This window comes from Stenella coeruleoalba (assembly GCF_951394435.1).
Source record: "Stenella coeruleoalba genome assembly, chromosome: 1".
Classification (NCBI taxonomy): Eukaryota; Metazoa; Chordata; class Mammalia; order Artiodactyla; family Delphinidae; genus Stenella; species Stenella coeruleoalba.
The window spans coordinates 144092327-144111364 of record NC_137169.1 but is presented as its reverse complement, the minus strand read 5'-3'; the positions used below and the strand labels follow the sequence as shown (position 1 = coordinate 144111364).

General features: G+C 41.1%; 1 protein-coding gene across 3 annotated transcripts in view; it reads right to left on the bottom strand.

The window, feature by feature from the left end:
• The window catches only part of MIA3 (MIA SH3 domain ER export factor 3), a 53684-nt gene that overhangs the window by 28054 nt on the left and 6592 nt on the right, over positions 1–19038 (bottom strand). For all 3 annotated transcript variants that reach the window (XM_079902912.1, XM_079902914.1, XM_079902913.1), the window contains 4 exons: positions 18568–18654; positions 13503–16305; positions 11765–11926; positions 9366–9511 (listed from right to left, as the gene is read on the bottom strand). In XM_079902912.1, coding sequence (XP_079759038.1) covers positions 9366–9511; positions 11765–11926; positions 13503–16305; positions 18568–18654 — 3198 coding nt within the window. The remainder of the gene's footprint in view (positions 1–9365; positions 9512–11764; positions 11927–13502; positions 16306–18567; positions 18655–19038) is intronic.

Genomic DNA, 19038 nt, shown 5'->3' with positions numbered 1-19038 from the left:
TGAGTCTTTTTTCTCCTGTATGTTTCATTTTGGATAGCTTCTATTACTCTATCTTCAAGTTCACTAATCTTTTCACCTACAATGTTTAGTCTAGTATTAATCCCACCCAGTATATTTATCACCTCAGGCAGTTCATCTTTAGAAGTCTGATTTGGGTCTTTAAAAAAAAAAAAAACTTTCACATCTCTACTTAAATGGTAATAATAACTGTTTAGTATTGTTGCCTAATTCTAACATCTCTGGCAGTTCTTGGTTGTTGTTGTTTTTTTTTTTTTTTTTTTGTGGTACGCGGGCCTCTCACTGCTGTGGCCTCTCCCGTTGCGAAGCACAGGCTCCAGATGCACAGGCTCAGCGGCCATGGCTCACGGGCCCAGCCGCTCCGCGGCATGTGGGATCTTCCCGGACCGAGGCACGAACCCGTGTCCCCTGCATCGGCAGGCGGACTCTCAACCGCTGCGCCACCAGGGAAGCCCTCTTGGTTGGTTTTGATTGGCTGATTTTTCTCCTCATCATGAGTCATCTTTTCTCACCTCTTCACATGCCTGGTAATCTTTGAGTGGATGCCATACATTATGAATAAATGTAATGGTGATTTTTTTATGTCAGTTTGGCTAATCATGGGGTACCCAGATTTTTTTTTTTTTTTTTTTTTTTTTTGCGGTACGTGGGCCTCTCACTGTTGTGGCCTCTCCCGCTGCGGAGCACAGGCTCCGGATGCACAGGCTCAGCGGCCATGGCTCACGGGCCCAGCTGCTCCGCGGCATGTGGGATCTTCCCAGACCGGGGCACGAACCCGTGTCCCCTGCATTGGCAGGCGGACTCTCAACCACTGCGCCACCAGGGAAGCCCGGGGTACCCAGATTAAATGTCATTTTGGGATATGTCTGTGTGTGTTTCCAGATGAGATTAGCATTTGAATTGACGGAATCAGTAAAGTACGTTGCCCTCTCCAGTGTGGGCATCATCCAATCCACTGAGAGCCTGAATAGAAAAAAGTGCAGAAGAAGGAATCTGTCCCGTCTTCCCTGATTTCTTGAGCTGGAACATCAGTCTTCTGTTCTTGGTGCTCCTGCTTCTCAGGCCCTCAGACCTAGACTAGAATCTCATCATCGGCTCCCCAGGCCGCTGGACTTTGGACTGATTACCACACCAGCTCTGTGAGGTCTCCAGCTTGCAGACTGCATACTGTGGGACTTCTCAGCCTCCATCTCTGTGTAAGTCAATTCCCTGTAATCTCTTCCTATATGTATATCCTCTTGGTTCTGTTTCTCTAGAGAACCCTAACTAATACAGCAGATATTCTTAAGCTTTGTCCTGGGATGCAGGTAAATTACTGGGAAACAATTCGATTCTTTTGGGTCTTGCTTTTAAGATTTGTTATGTAAGGCATGAGCAACATTTAGTCTGAGGCAAGACCCTTCTGAAACTCTACCCAATTCCCCTAGAATTAGGAGGTACTGTTCCTGGCCCTGTGTCAGCACTGATGTGTTTCTCTGACCTTGAATAGTCTTGTCACACTCATGTGCTGATCAATACTCTGATGAATACTTGAAGGGGACCTCTCAAAGATCCCTAGGGTTCTTTCTCTGTGTAGTGCTCTCCTTTTGGTACTCCGCGCTGTGAATTGTAGCTGCTTTGCTTTCCCTGAACTTTCAGCTCCATCCCCTTAACTCAGGGTTCCTCCTTTCTGTGCCACAGGCTGGGAACTTTCTCAAGGCAATAAAATGTAACAATCGTAGCCCTCATGGCATCTGTTCCCTATCTTTCAGGAATTACTGTCCTTTGTTACCTGATGACTTGAAAACTGTTGTTTCATGTATTTTGTCTGATTTTTTTTTTTTAGCTGTTTCAGTTAGGAGGGTAAAGCTGGTACCTAAAAATCTATCTTGGCTAGATGCAGAAATCATTTGCTTATTTTTTAATGGTAGGGTAGATAATGAAATTAATTTTTAAAATACATATAGAGGAGGGTATCAACAGGTTGGATAACACTAGGACAAAAGTTAGACTTCTCTGAATAGACCTTGTTTTACAAATTGACTTGGGCTCTTGTAAATGTTAGATCATAATAAAATAAAAAATCTTGAAAAAAATCCCTAAAAATTGAAAGCAAATATGAAACAATTAACCTAACTGTGTATCAAGTTGGTGGCAGAACAACATTAAGGAATTATTTCAGGCATACCCTAGTGGGATATAGGTTAAAGACAAAAAGAATTGCAAAACATCCTTGCAATATTTTCAATAACGTATCGCTGGTGGCAGTGTTGCTATTGGTATTTTTAATACTGTTATGTGAACATTGTAAAATAAGGTAAATAATTATGTTGATGTTAGTAAAAACTGAGATTTCCAACACTGGAGGAAGAAAATACAATGTCAGATAGATGTGGTTAGCTTAAATTCCACTAGCATCCTTAATTCTGATTGGGAGCATCCACGTGGCATCATGATGAATATTCACATAAGAAAATCCCCACATATTTCCTAGCTTTGTCCTCTAAAAAAGGCCTAGACCTGATGGCCAACTCAAAAGCAATAAGCAACCTTAGTACCCAGAATGTTGCCTCTAAATACCATTTCCCACTAAAAGGAACCAGGGCTCTTTAGAGAAATAGCTCCTTCGAGATCTGGGCAGAAAATGTACAAAATGAGCTTGGAACATCTAGTTACACTGGAAAGCAAGGAAGGTATCAGTGACCACGAGGTGGTGTCAAAAGGGCCCAGGAGCCAAGCTGAAGAGGCTCCCACTGACCAACAATGGGAGAAACTGAGCACTGATAAGAATAATAACTACAGTGGATTGTAATGCACTAAATATTTTCAAATTCACGACATCATCATGATTCTTAAAAAAGAATTAGAAGAGACGCACACACAAAAGCCTCTGGGAATCTCTGGATAATGCTGGGAAGACAACTCATTATTTTGAAAACTATTTAAACAGAAAGAATCAAATATTTATACTGCCTTAACTATACACACCAAATCTCAGTGTAAAGCATAGCTGATTGTAAATTTCTCTTTGTAGAAGTATCCCAGCCTTTACATGAAGTAGGAATAATACAGTCAATTACCATTCTGCAGCCTATGATACAGATTTAGTCAATGTCACCAATGACTAGTAACATCAAAAGAAGAGGGACATTTAGACATTAGCTGCCTCCTGATAGAAGTATACATCTTCTATCAAGTATTCTTGCCAAACAAAATTGAAACTGAAAAACAAAAAATTGAAACTGAATCTGACTACCAATCTGACCAACCAATTCCCAAGAAATATAAAGAACAAGGGAAAATGTTCCACTGTACTAGGGGAATGCAGTTAGCAAAATCCACACTATGATACCCCCTAGCAGCCAAACCTGTTTCTTCAATGAATACATTGCAACAAACAAAAAGGAGACATCTACAGACAGAGTAACTAATCGGATACTTGCCCTCCCACTGAAAATAACTAGAAAACTGGACAAAATATGTGAAAAAAAATAGTTTTTCAGAAACAGAACAATAGGCAGCACACAATTGTGACTCCTGAGAGAAGGGAAACAAATGAGGTGAGCCCTGTGATCACCCAGCTTTCTACCTAGAGGCACTTTCTAGACCTCAGTACAGGCAGGGAGAACCAAAGCAGAGTACACCAGTCTCACTAGGAGGCAGAGATCAGAGCTCAGGGAGACTGAGGTGCCTGAACTATGCAGGGAAAGTTACCAGAAAGATGAGAACCACAAAGAAAGAGTTCCAGAAATCTGCACGGATGACTCCTTCAGTCTTGGGCTGAACTCAAAGCAGCACCTGTGTAAGCAGGATTCCTTGAGGATCAGCAAAGAACAATGATAGGCAAAAAGAACAACTATAAGGAGGCTGGAAGCTGAAGAACTCCCAGTTAACACAGGGCTGGGAGACATTTGTATCTCAGCTAGTCAGCATGAATTAACGTTAATGAATGCTCAAGGCATTTAGTACATTACAGAAGAATAACGTCATCATAGTAGGGAGAAACTAGCCCTGGAGTAAAGACTATACATATACTACACCTCTTAACACATCTTAAAAATAAGACTAGAAAGGATCAAGCTGATCATCAAGTAACTTAACAGCTTAGCAAAACAAACTTCAATCCTTTTGAAAGGAAGCCAGCAAAACCCAGGCACCCAACAACATTCACATTCACGGCGCCTAGCATCCAAAAAACAAACAGAAACCAACCAACCAAAAAAAAAAAAACTTTAGACATGGAAAAAAGCAGGAAAATGTATGCCATAACTAAGAGATAAGTAAAAACAGACCAAGAAATTGCAAGAGATGACAGAATATTAGCTTTAAAGGGCTTTAAAAGAATCATAAAATATATTTAAGAATTTTTTTTGAATGACCATACTAAGGAGAGAAATGGAAGATATAAAATAGGACTGAGTGGAACTTTTAGAGCTAAAAAATAAAATATCAGGAATAAAAAATTCACCTGATGGGCTTAACAACAGATTAGATTCCACAAAAGAAAAGATCAATGAACTTGAAGACAGCAACAGGAAGTACTGAAACTGAAGCAAAGGCATAAAAGGGCTAAAAAACAACAACAATAAAGAACAGAGCCTCAGTGACCTGTGGAACTACATAAAGTGAGCTAACATATGTATAGTTAGAGTCCTAGAAGGAGAGGCAAGAGAAAGGGGACACAAAAATTTTTTGAAAAAATAATCTGAAAACTCATAGAACTGTACACAGAAAGGGTGAATTTTACGAGATGTAAATTATGCTTTAATTAATCTGACTTTTTAAAAAGGTGTGTTTATTCACAGATGACATGATCATCTACACAGAGAATCCTATGAAATCTACAACTCCCTCTAGAAATAATAGATAATTTAGTAAATAAGTACTAAGATAAGTAAATAATAAGTAAATGTAGTACGGTACAAGGTCAACATACAAAAGTCAACTGTATTTCTACACATCAGCAAAAAAAGTAATTGTAAACAAAATGTAAAAAAGATACCATTCACAACATCAAAAACCATGAAATACATGGCATACATAAACAAAATACACATGAAACTTGTACAGTGAAAACTACAAATCATTGTTTAGAGAAATTGAAGATCTAAATGAATGTAGAGATGAACTTAATTAGAAGCCTTAATATTTGTTGATATCAGTTCTTCCCAAACTCATCTATAGATTCAATATAATAACAATCAAACTCTCTGCAAGCTTTTTTGTAGAAACTGATAAGTTGATTCTAAAATGTACATGGAAATGCGGTAGCCAAAACAATTTTGCAAAAGGACTACCTGACTGCAAGACCTATTATAAAGCTGTAGTAATTAAAAGCGTGTGGTATTGTCTCAGGACAGAAATAGAGATCAGTGGAACAGGATAAAGTCCAGCAAGAGATATGCATATATGGTCAACTGATTTCACCTCAAGGTGCCAAGTAATCTGAAGGGGAAAGAAATGGTATGGAAGCAAATGGATATCCATTTGAGAGGGGGGGGAGGGAATGAAACCTGACCTTTACCTCACATCATTCACAAAAATTAACTCAAAATGGAACAAAGACTTAATCATGAAAGGTATAACTATAAAACTTCTAGAAGAAAACATGAGAAAATATTCATGTCATTGGAAATGCCTAAGATTCCTTAGGCAGGAAATAAAAAGCACTTTACATAAAAGTAAACATTAATAAAACAGTTAAAAAGTTAAAAATCTGCTCTTTAAAAGGCAATGTTAAGAGATTGAAAGGCCAAGCCAGAGTCTGGAAGAAATTATTTGCAATATGTACTGACAAAGGCGTTGTATCTAAACTATATGAATATAAAGAACTCTTAGACCTTAATATTTAGTAAGAAAAAACCCCAGTTTAAAGGAGGGCAACAAAATAATGCCATTTGCAGCAATATGAATGGACCTAGAGATTGTCATACTGAGTGAAGTAAGTCACTCAGAGATACATGATATCACTTATATGTGGAATCTAAAAAAAGGGTACAAATGAACTTATCTAAAAAATGAACTTATCTAAAAATAGTTAAAGATGTAGAAAACAAACTTATGGTTACCAGGGGGTAAGAAGGGGAGAGGAATAAATTGGAAGATTGGGATTGACATATACATGCTACTATGTACAGAATAGATAACCAATAAGGACCTGCCGTATAGCACAGGGAACACTACACAATACTCTGTAATGGCCTATATGGGAAAAGAATCTAAAAAAGAGTGTATATATGTATATGTATAACTGATTCACTTTGCTGTACACCTGAAACACACAACATTGTAAATCAACTGTACTCCAATAAAAATTAAATTGAAAAAAACGTAAATAAATAAATAAAGAGGGGCAAAAGATTTGAAGAGCTATTTCACACATAAACCCACAAAAAAGTATGGCCACATGAAAAAGCGCTCAACATCATAAAGCATCAGGAAATACAATTAAAACCTCAAAGACACACCCACTAGAATGTCTACAATTTAAGACTGATAATACCAGGTGTTAGCAAATATGTGACCAACTGGAAGTTTTAGAAATTGTTAGTGGAAGTATAAAATGGTACAGTCATCCTTGAGAACAGTTATGGCAGTTTCTAAGATAAAATAAACTTACCACGTGACTGAGCAAATTTCAATCCTAACTATAAATCCATTTATAATTGTAATTCTACAACAGGAAAAGCTAATCTATATGAGAAAAAGTTCTGTCAGTGGTTGCCTGGAGTTTGGGGGATATATTGGGAAGGTACGCAAGGGAACTTTTTCAAACGAAGGAAATGTTCCGTATTTGCTTATGGTTGTTTTCACACGGGTGTATACATTTGTTAAAACTCACTGAGCCATATTCCTAAAATGGGTACACTTTGTTATATGGAATATATATCTGATTAAAGTTGATTTAAGGCATATATCAACCCCTTATAACTTTTGGACTTCAACAAGATCCCAAATTAAGTAAGAATAATTTTAAAAGGGGGGGGGGGATTTTGAAATGTGTCAAATAATGGGTGATATTAAGGAATTACCATTAAGCTGAGTGATGGGCCCATGATTTCATTTTACTCTTCTCTCTCTTTACTATTACTATTTTGAAATTTTTCCATGCTAAAACACTAAAAAAAACCCCCAAAATTAAAGCAATAACTTCAAATATTTAAAAGATTACTATATAGAAAAGGAATTAGATTCTAAGAGAAAAAAAATCATATGGAGGAAAATTTGGAGTCAATATAAGAATGAACTAGCCAACAGAGCAATGTGTAGACTTATAAGGTAGGTTGATCACACTAGGAATTTTTGATGCCCAGACCTCGTAACTACTGGTCAGGGCTGTAGTAGAGGAAATTACTGCAGTTAGTGAGAAGTTGGACTAATTGTTCTCTCAGATCTCTCCAAGCCCTGAGATTCCATTAACTGTTGATCTATGCATCTGACTTCTGGTGCAGTTTTTCCAAACAAGTCAGCAACCCATTATTCCCCAGCTCTATCAAATAATTATCTATACTACTTATTTGATAATTCATGAAAGCGATTTCATGTTTTCCATTTTTCCAACTTTCATATAGATTTGATACACCCCTTTTTAAGCCTTTCAGAAATCAGAAAGATGCTTCATACCTCTTAGACTCTTTTATTCCTAGCACAACACTCTGTACATACTGGGCCATCAAAATACTTTCCTGACAATACCTTTCAAATCATTGTTAGTTTGTAACATGCGCCCTTTTCTCTTGCTATTCATGTCTGCGTCTTCTCCCACCATCCCTCAAGCAGAGACTGTATCCTCTACCACATCTGTGTCCCCCAGCCCAGGACTAGAACAGGGCTCTGTGCCTATCCACAAATAAAATGAATGAAGAATTCCTCCCACATTTGGAGGCTGTTAAATTTTAGAGGTGATGATGATTCATGCTGATAGCCAAATTTGAATTCTAAGACTGCCTTAATCACTGAAAATTTCATTATTCTAACTGCACAAGTCATGCACACCATCACCGGGGTGGCTGCCACTACCACAACCATGGAGAAAACTGAAAAATGGTTTGGTTTTCCTCCATCTTTCCCATCCTGGTGGCCTTTCTCCTGAATTCCCCAGGTATTCAATGTCTTTACACTGCACTCCGACCATCTAAATGAGAAGTAGGCAGGGGATGAGATCCTATAAAATGCCAGGCACTACACGAGACACTTGACATTATCAATTCATTTAATTCTTACAACAGCTGGAGTAGGCATTATCTGCATTTTATAGATGAGGAAGCTGAGGTTCAAACTTAGTAATTTGCCCAGGCTTCTAAATGATAAACATGGGATTTGAAACCGGACCATCCTCACTCAAAGCCCCTGTGTTTGAAATAACAAAAAATAACCCTTTTCCTACAAAAGCCTTGAAATAACAGAACCTAAAGGAAAAATATTTTTGTTGGAGACAATACTTTCTCTATAGCTCCAAGGGCAACTTTGTCTCCAAATTCGGAAAGCTTGCTCATTCCCATACTTACCAAGAGGAACGTCGAATTTCAACAAATACCACAAGGGGGCGCTAAGTCCTAAAAAGCTTAAGCTTCTGGACAGATTAAATGTCTCATTTGGATCAGGACTCAGACAGATAAATCTGAACAAATATTCTGCCATAAGTGACTCTAGGAACAAATATGACCATACTTCTTTCCTCCTTAAAGCCTTCAAAGGATCTCCATCCCTAACATCACTTATCATGACACACAACTTCCTTTATGTGTGACCATCTCCCTCCAAAAGACCATGACCCTCTAACTCTATATTTGGATAACGCCGACTAACGCTTCCCTGGCTTCCCCAAGTAACCATTTCTTCATGTCCCAACTCTTCACATATGCCTTCTTCCGTGTGACTGCATCTCCCCCAGTCCTATTCAACAACAAACTACACATCCAACTCACACGGGTCCTTCAACCCTGCTCAAAACATGTCTCAGCTAACTTCTGACCTTCTCTGACCGTCCTCCCACCTCAGTGAATTAATTTATTCAACATATTATTCCACCATCAGGTAAATACTTCTCTCCCTTCCCATATCATACAGTGTTTCAAGTCAGTGTCCTTATCTCCCTGCTAGACTGAAAGGTCCTCGAGGGAAGAACCGCGTTTTACAGGTGTGCATATGTCTAGTGCTGGCAGGCAGCACATCCTTCTCAAGTGCTGAACTGAGCTAAGAACCCACCAATCAACATCACACACCTGCGGCTTGTTTCAGAGGCTACCTTCAAAGGCTCAGGAGTAATTTTCATACAGACATTTTAAGTTCTTCATCTCATGCTTAAAATCAACTTGAAAACTGTAATGATCAACATTCTATTTGAAGAAACTGTATGTCAGACTTACCGTCTTAGTTAAATAAAACACGAATGAATATATGAAAAGAATTGCATTTTCCACAAGTGTGACACTTGATGGTTCTTCAGCATTTGTTTCTAGTTGCTTTTTTGCATCAACAGCATCGATAGGAGGGACTTCTGTTGTAATTATCCCTAAAATTGAGGGAGAAAGCTAATACTTTATTTATGCTTCAGAATAAGATTTGTTTCTCTTCATGTAAAATATTTATTGAGTGCCCACTAAATATCAGTCACTCTGCCTGGATATGTGCTTCTCCTGAAGACAATTATATAAAAACATTTCAGAACCCCCATTAGAGCCATCACATTCTCAATTATAAAGTGAACATCATCTCCAACCCACTCTACCCACCAGCAGTCCCTCCATCACTTCCCTGGCAATGCAACTGCTATCTGAACAATATAGACTCATGGGGACTGAGAAAACCAGAATTTTATGCTTTTCCCATATACACACTGTCACATTTAACAAACATTTATTTAGTGCTGGTGAAGCACTGTATTAGAAACTTCAGGCAAACAATGAGTAAGAAAAGAGTGTTAGTAAATCTATACCAATGGATGATCTTTTTTAAATCTGAAAAACTGTAATTCTGAGTTGGTTAAAAACTGATGGATTTCTGTTTCCTTTTATGTGAGAGAATATGTAAATAAACAAAACTGAAAATTAAAAACAACAAAAAAGAGTGTTAGTTTGCAGACTTGCTCCCATAGTCAGCACCAGCATCTGGCACCTGGCAGGCACTCCGTGACTGCTTACTGAATGGATGAATGACAGCTACACAAAAGGGAATATGGTAAACACCAAGAGAGATGAAAGGGAACTGCTTACAAGGTGGGGGCCTAGCTTGTAGCTCTGTGAAAAAGCTCGAATCCAGCTCTTCCTGAAAGGATCTCCACATGACAGGGTGGTAGGGAGGAGATTTCAGGATGAGTTATTTGGGTCTGGGGTGCTTCTTATAAACAGCTAGGAGTCCAAGAAGCAATTAGTGAGAAGTTAGACTAGTTGCCACTCAGATCTCTTCCAGCCCTGAGATTCCGTTGCTATTGACCTATGAATCTGACCATTGGTGAGGTTTTCCCAATCAGGTCAGCACCTCAACACCTGAGATGCATGAAGGACCATTTGGGAAGATCAGCCTCTAAAGGTAGTTGATGCCATTTTGTGCTGGAACTTAAAGGACAAGGCAAAACCTCTTTTTAATTCTGCAAGCAAAATCTTTCCTAACCCTGAATGTTTTTAAGCAAGAGAATAATAAGTCTTATTGATATCTGACTCATTCTCAACAAGCAGAACCTTTTTGAGTTACAAGAGTTTAGAAGTAGAGTATTATACATGAATGCAATATCCTCTGGAACACAGGAGACCTCTAATATGCCGTTTCTTCTCAAATTAGCTGAATTCCTCTTCCTGCTGTGACCTCTCCTATATTTTAAAGGGGGTAAATCAGGGGGGCAGCCCAGTGCTGCCAGGCCTGTGGTATCACAGGGTAATGCTTTACCTATGGTTAGAGACCATGACCTCTAAAAACGTAAAATGGTAATGATTCATATTGCCATATTGGATAGACAAAATAACACAATCAGCTGTTCTGATTTATTGGTAAAATGAGTGACTACACAAAAATCAGAAAGCTGTTGATACTAATACTTGGGTTGCATTCTTTCAAACTCTATTTTTAAAACAACTTTCTCAATCCAAATGAAATGAGTTGCTCTCCCACTGGATGTTTACTGTGCTCAGTGATTTAAGTACTATTCACAGGGGTCCCTCTACACTGGGCCGTTATGTACTGCAAACATTCTGTACTGCTTCCTCTCATCTTATAGTATATCTAGACATAAATATCCCCTCACTGTTTTAAAAAAAAACTTCTATGTCCAGGTGGCAAATTAACAAAAGAACTAAGCTACAATGTACTCTATTGGAGGGGAGGGGCAGATGGAGGGAAGACAGAATTGTGAGTTTCAGAGCAGTGGTTCTCAAACTTTAACTTGTAACAGATCAGAATTCCCTGGACTGCTTGTTAAACAGATTGCCGGTCTCCACCCCCAGAGTTTCTGCAGCTGTTGGTCTGGCAGAAAACTACTGTTTTTGAGCATAAGGCTTTTTAAGAATAGTATTTTAGATTTAAGTTACTTGCATAAGCTAATGCTAGCCAAGCACTGGTTGGTAGGTTAGTTATGGTCTCTGACCTGCTTCGTATGATTGACCTCCACCTGTCTTGACTCCTACTTTTTCTGTTAGTTCTGGTATTTCCTATTTTTTATGCATTCACACCTGTGTTATTCTCCCCTCTATTTCCTACCTTTAGCAACAAATCTCCTCAGAGGGCTTCTTTAGAATAGGCTTCTACTTTGTAGAGAAAAATTAGCAAGCTTTACCTGGGTCTCCAGCTGTCTCAGTATTTGGCTCCTGGGACACTTCTAATGTACCCATGTCACTGGTCACAGGTTGATCCATGTGGCTGGGCTCTTCAGGAATCTGCATTATAAGAACTTCTGTGTTTTCCCATGGAATATTCTCCTCCAGCGGTGGTTGTATGTCTATAGGGGAGAAGAACGCACTGGGCTGGCAAAGCTCGAAGACAGCCCCCCCTCCAGCAGCCCCTCACCACACATCTCCAGGGCCCCTCACCCCTTGCCCTCAGTGTGCTAGCATCCCGTGGGGCACAACTGGGCAAGGAAAAAAAAGAGTTTCAGTTGCTTTCCTTTCACTTCACAAATGCCTAAGCTAAACAATGAAATTGACAAAGAAACCCTCATCCCGGGAATTCCCTGGTGGTCCAGTGGTTAGGACTACTGTGCCTTCACTGCCATGGCCCAGGTTCAATCCCTGGTCCGGGAACTAAGATTACACAAGCCACGTGGCAAAACACACAAACAAAACAAAACAAGAAAACCCCTCATCCCAAAGCATTTCATAAATAAATATATTTATGGTAGGGACTTCAATAAGCCTAACTTCTCTTAGCAAACCAACATATGCCCACATAGATAAATGTGCAAAAGGGAATTCCAGGAAGAGCAGAAATAGGAGACGTCTATTCTACCCAGAAATAACAGGCCCCCTTCATACACAAGCATGCTTGTTTCACAGAGCTAGCCCAGAGAAGGGCATTACGTACAAAGGCAGCTCGCTGAAGTGCCTTTCAAATATTTTCAAAGTACCTCCAAGAGTCAGAAGGAGTGAACTCATTTCTGTCCCTAAGAGGCTCAGAGCACACAGCCCAATGCGACCCACAGCCAAGGTGAATTTCTTTGAAACATCATAGTTTACCCTGAAAGTTCATTTGAGTTTTGCATTCTAATCCAAAATATAGCTGCTTTGATTAAAAGCAAAAATGTTCCCGTCTCCAAACTGGCATTCTGGGAAGATACATTTTTTCTGTGGCTTTATGTCCCCCTGTTAGTCTGCCGTATACCCTCAGTTCAAATGGCTCCATTTGAAGAGCATGGGGACAGAGAAAAGAGTATGGAGCTAGGAATCAGCTTATCTAGGATGCTGGCTCAGGGTCAGTCCAGTCACTACTTCCTCAACAGCTTCTCTGCCAAGCGCTGTGTTAGAAGGCTCTGCATCCTGGTTGATCCTTGATCAAGCTGCACGCGAGAGCCCGAGGGCCTGGTAGAATTTAACTACCTAAGTGACTGCCCTAAAGAGGCAGGAAAGAACGTGGCATCCATCAAAGATGAAAGCTGGAGGGAATGAAGAAACTCGGGCAAGGCATCGAGTTAGAAGTTATGCCAGTCCATCCCTGGACAGACAGCAGTTATTCTACGTGTTCAAAAAAGCCCTTTCGTGAAACTTGTATGCTGTTAACAGGTCTACTTTGTGCGTCATTTTCTTGTCCCTTTCTCTTTTTATGATGTTTCTTTTTGAGAATGCTACCAGTCTCACTGTCTAAGGGAAAAGCAGGGCAAGAAATCCTTATCCACGCTCCAGCCTCCAAGAAAGAAGGCGGGAAGGGCCGTGTGGGCGTCCCCGTGCTGCCCCTCACCTCTGGGCACGCTGGGACCTGTGGACGGAGCTTCACAAGCACGGCACGAGGTGCTTCAGCAGTCCCCTGGTCCCGCCACCCGTTTCTCAAGCCCAACCCTACAAGGCCATAGGTGGGCACCTCACCTTGCGCTGGTCCACCCCAGCCTTCCTCTGCAGGCTGTGCCGCTGCCAGGGGTGCAGCCTCCTCCACCGTGGAGTGTCTGTACCTGACAAAATATATCAGGTCTTGAACATCATCTAGCACCGCAGCCTCTTCAAACATGCTACTGTCCTTCATCCCCAGGTCTCTATTTTCCGTCACACGAGCATCGAGCATCTTCTCTGCCTCGCTCAGAATGTGTGACTCCCAAGCACGGAAGACCTTATCTAGGACTTTCTCCACATTATAGGGCAGGCTCTCCCGCTGTGCCGACTTCAGCTTGGATGACATTTCCTGGAACATGGCTTCCAGCTTATGGACGTCAAAGTACTTCTGGAACCGCTGCAGAGACTGCTGATCTTTAAAGAAACTGCTGATTATGGGCAAGTCCTCCATGTGGATGCTGTGCTCAGGCTGTATGGGTGTGTGTGGAGCCCAGGGGAATGGGTCGTCATCACGGTCCTCAGAAGCGGACCCCTGGCTTCCTGCATCCACGAGGTTCTGTACATCCTTCTCATCCTCTTTCGAGAGTTCTATCCCAGGCTTCTCTGCGAGCCCTGAGGTCTGCAGGTGTTCCCCAAGGCTGTCTTCTTTAAGAGAACCAGGATCTTTATTCTGAGATGCTTCACTGAACTCTGGAGTCTGATTTTCTTTCTTGCCAGGAAAGTCACTCCCTTCAGGGGGTCTCTGTGCTTTCTGATCCACACTACCTGGGTCCCTGCCTAGACTGTCTACCCCTTTACCTGCAGTCTCATTTTTTCTTTCATTTTCCAATATATTACTAGTTTCTTCTTTGTTTTCTTCAGTTTCAGGATCGGTCTTAATGGCACCTAAAACAGCTTTTTCAGGGACTTGAAGGTCAACATCTAACCTCTTGTCCTGAATCTCAGGGCTTTTTTCTTTAGACCGTTTCGCACTCACGGCATTTTCATCCTCCAGTAGCTCTTCGGGGCTGTAATCGTCATCTTCTGCTTCTGGATTTTCAGTGTGGAAACCTGGTCCTTCTGCGCTATCAGTTTGGCCCGTTCTTCCCACCTCCTGTGTGGCCGGCAGTGGCTTGTGCCCTTCATCTGAGGTGTCCGCTGTGACCTCTGTGACCTCTTCCCCAGAGAGGCTTCTCTTCTCCCTCGCTTGCTTATGAACTGCGGCAGCCACATCTCCTTGCTGCCAGGAAAGATTTCTTCCCAGAATGGGACCCTCTTCTTCCGGTTTTCTTGGCAAACCAGTTTCACCTGGGGGGGAGGACCTAGTCTGATTCTGAGGTTTGAGAAGCCATTCCTTTATAAGTTCCTCACCTGGATGCTCCCCCGAAAGCATGCGTGGTTTCGGTCTGTTTACCAAACCATCTACTTCCTGCACGCTCTCTTTGGAAGCATTATGCTGGTGACCGCCCAAGACTGGGGCCACACCCACGGACTCCTGTGTAATCTTTCCCTCGTCCCTTTGATTCCCTGCCGCTTTAGGTACCGATTCCCTCTCCAAGGCACCTTCCAAACTCCGCCCCCCAGGCTTCTCTTCATGGAGCATTTCTTTTGCGATATGAACGGCTGCTCCTTTTAGGTCATTCTCCTGGTTAGCAAAGGCTGGTTTTAATGTTTCCGTACCCTTTTCAGCAGCTGGCGAAGAGCTGAGGTGGCCGCTTTGAGGAGAACCACGCACAGCCATGCCTTCTCGCATCTCATCCTCTAATCCTACCTCACCCTGCACCAGGTCCCTCTTGGGCTCCTCAATCTTCCTCCCTTTTCCTTTAATGTGAAGTTCTGTGTCCACTTCTGGGTCTTGGTCATTATTTGCTTTAGGGACTTCTACATTCAAAAGGCCGTCTGCTGCCTTTTCAGGGTCAGTATGATCTACTGCTGGCTGTGGTTTCCCCAGTTTGCTGTCCAGGACTAACGCATCATCCCCTTCCTCTCCTTCCTTTGATTCAGTACTCTGTACATCTGTACCCGTGTTTTCTTTACCTTCTGTGACATCAGAGATGATGGTATCTTCCCAGGTTGTTAGTATATTTTTATCACCGTTTTTGACGCCAGGGGTCTGAGTTTCCTCAACTTTCTGCTCTTCATTTGAATTCTGCTCTTTCTCTGTTGAATGTTTCTCAACTCCAGAGTTGGCTGGAGCTTTCGTATCTTCTCCACCTATAAAGGTTAGTAATGGCAGCTCATCCAAGTTTTCTTTACTCTCCTCTTCTTCCTTCCCCACTGTGTAATACTCAGCATCCAATTCCTCAACAAAATCATCCTCTAACGAAGTAACAAGTCTGGTTGTCTCGTCATCTGACACAAGTGCGTCGGCAGTTGAGCCAAATTTGGTTTTCAAGTCCAGAGTCATTTCTGTTTTCAAAAGTTTGTAAGCATCAATCTTCTCCTGTTCATTCGAGACCTGAGAACTATTGCTGGTTTTGTTGTTTTCACTTTCTGGCACTTTTAACTTATCTTGCAGCATTTCTTCAAAAGGTTCAAATGAAGATCGCTCTCCCTGAGCATGACCCGTCTGACTATTTACATGGGGGTGGCTCTTCTGAGCCTCATGTCTTTCCCTGAGTTCCTTACTGTTTTCTGATAATATACTTTCACTTTCCTCTGAGGTGGGTTCTACTGGCTCAGGTTCAGGGTCACTTCCCTTAGACGCTTCAGGAGGTTCTTCCACATGCTGAGAAGTTTCTTGTTTAACTTCCGCAGAATCTCCAGTGGCAGAATCGTACAATTCCAAAAATCCTAGAAGTTCTTCTACGTTATAATTATCAAAATCATCTCTTCCCCCATCAAAACAAACAAAATCTGTCTCCTGAAAGGGAAAGGAAAACATTAGTGTGTCACTAACCGAGTGTCACAAGAGCAAAGACTTACCCAGGCTAATGGCAGCGATGATCTCAAATTCACGTTTGGCTCTAGAGGGGCTTTTGTGCCAACCTTGGGGAGTCAGGAGATAGGAGGATGGAACCCACTTTTCCCTGGCTTCCTGCTTCCATGAGGAAGGACTCCTACCTGAGCAATGCTCCTCCTGGCTTCCCCTCATTCTCTTTTCCCCAGGGGAGGAATGATTCATGTGGCTGGTGGGTTTGTTCTGCACCATCCCTGCCTTCTGCTTGAGACTGGATGGAAGGAACACATGCCCTCTCTCTTCCATGCTGTCAGTTTTACAGGGACAGCCCCCCTTGGGGAGACCCCCCACTTGGCCAGCTCTGCCTGTGGCTGGGTAAGTCTGTCTTATTCTAGACTGCAATGTTCAAAAGCCCATTCATTTCTGCACACTTGAGCCATGTTCTCCAAAAAGCTTTACCCGTAAGTAATGGTGACATTCTGGTCCCCATCTACCTGACTCCTGGGTTTCTCGATTTGTTCTAAGCACAAGTAGGGAAACGTAGGGTATCATTTCTTGGGTCCCCCGACTTCCAATACCTATGCCTGATGTTCTGGGAATTCACCTCACACTACTTTGCCCAGGAGAAGCTGGAAGACCACCCAGCGTCTCCATCACCCTCCCCTCTAGGCTGTGCTTCTCTGCTTACCCAGCTGGAAACTGGGAGAATCACCTAGCTGACAGGCTCTACGTCTACAACAGATTTCTGGGTCATTTTTTCCTTGGATTGGGAAAGATAACTCAGCTTAAGAAGCATCTTACTGAAATACAGGTGCAGGGGAAGTAAAAATGTTAAGGAACAGAGAATGGTGTCAAGGGGCTCCCCACTTAACTATCACCACAAATACACCTTGACAACAAGATTCAGTGAGGGATATATTCTACTCTAAATCAGGGCTCTGATTAGCTGTCGATAAGATCTGCTTTTAGACTACCTGTAAGTCTATATTCTTCCTTTCCTCTTGCTAGTAAACAAATTGACATAAAATGGGTCGCAAACAGAAGGAAAAGTTAAAAAGCCAACAAAGATAATCTCCTTCTCCTAACTAAACTCTCACAATACTCTGGAGAGACCTGACAAGTGTGGTAAGGATGAATGATTCCTCTTCCCATCGCATGCATTTCTAAGCCATTTCGTAATGTTGAAGGAAGCATGTAGTGAGGGGTACAATGAGAAGGCAGAATCCCCAACAAGTGAGGTCTCTGTGACCAGTGAGCTGCTGTCTCATGCGTATTTCCCTCCCAGCAGCATCTTCATTAGGAGTGAAGCCTAACAGGCAATAGGGCTGATTTCACGTCCCTCGAAATGACAAGGAAATTTCAAGAACAGCAGTGGCTCTATGACTTCATCCATTCTGCCGAGCTCAGCTGAGAAGTGCCCCAGGCCAGCAGCTCACATGCTCTTGCAGCAACACCGAAGAGTCATTCAAAGGTTTCTGTTTGAAGGTGGGCATCAATTCTTATACATTTTAAAACTCCAGAAAATAATCAGCTGGAATGAGGATCCCAGAGCACAAAATCCTTGTCATCACAAAGCTATTTTAAGTTGGTCCACCCTGGATGAATGCTTTACAGACTGTGCAGGCAGGACCTTGCAGATTTGAGGCTGGACCTCATCTGAAATGCTCAGGTTCCCTTTTCCAAAATCTATCACATAACTCTAATCCCTTAAATCATTACAGTCAGTAAGAAAACCTAGTATAATTTGGGGTTTGATTAATTTAACCTGATCTCTATATACTTAAAATGTCTAAAAGCTATTCAATGAGTAGTTTTCAAAGTGAGACACCTCATCTTACTTGTAAAAAAAGTATTTACCTCCTAAATTTAATAAATAAATACAAAGATATTGAATTCTTCGTCCTTTTTTCCTCACATAAAATAGCAAAGAAAAATCCTGAGTAAGTATACATAGCCTTGTATAAGAACACCTGCTTCAACATATAACTATCAGATTATGATATAAAGTCTCCCGTAAATTCTTTTCAAACTTTTCTTCCTTCCTTCCTTCCTTCCTTTCTTTCTTTAAAGGTGTCTAATAAATTAAAATCTGATACACAGATGTTAACTTTTTTTTTGATCAAAACACATTCAAAGACTTGCAAAAATAATTAATTGAATGTAACTGATGAAGTTATAAACCAATTTATAATTGAGAACAATAACAACAAAAAGTCCACAACTTACATCTGTTGGAATTTGTAGCTCTTCTTGAGTATATTCATGGACTACGCGGATTAAATCCTTTGGAAAATATCCAAAAGTACGCCCAACCTATATTAAATGGGCAAAAGAAATGAATATCAATCAAAATTCTGTAGAAGAAATATAAATGAGAGACTTCTTAGTAGTGAGAGGAAATATAAAGATAGGTAGATATAACCACAAGAGATGCATGTTGCTATTATGATTACAGAGATTATCATTCCAATAAAAATTAAGTACAGAATGTTGTAAAGGCAACTTTTCTAAAACCACTGAAGTTTTCTTTCAACATTCAGCTTAATTTTAAACACAGGGCACATAAAGTGAGATTTCTGAAGTAGCTAGAAGATCTGCATAAGAGAAAATTATTGTATATTATGTGATTAAAACTATGTAAATCAAGGCTCGTTAGAAACAATTCCAAATAACCTCTAACAAGAATTTATCTGCACA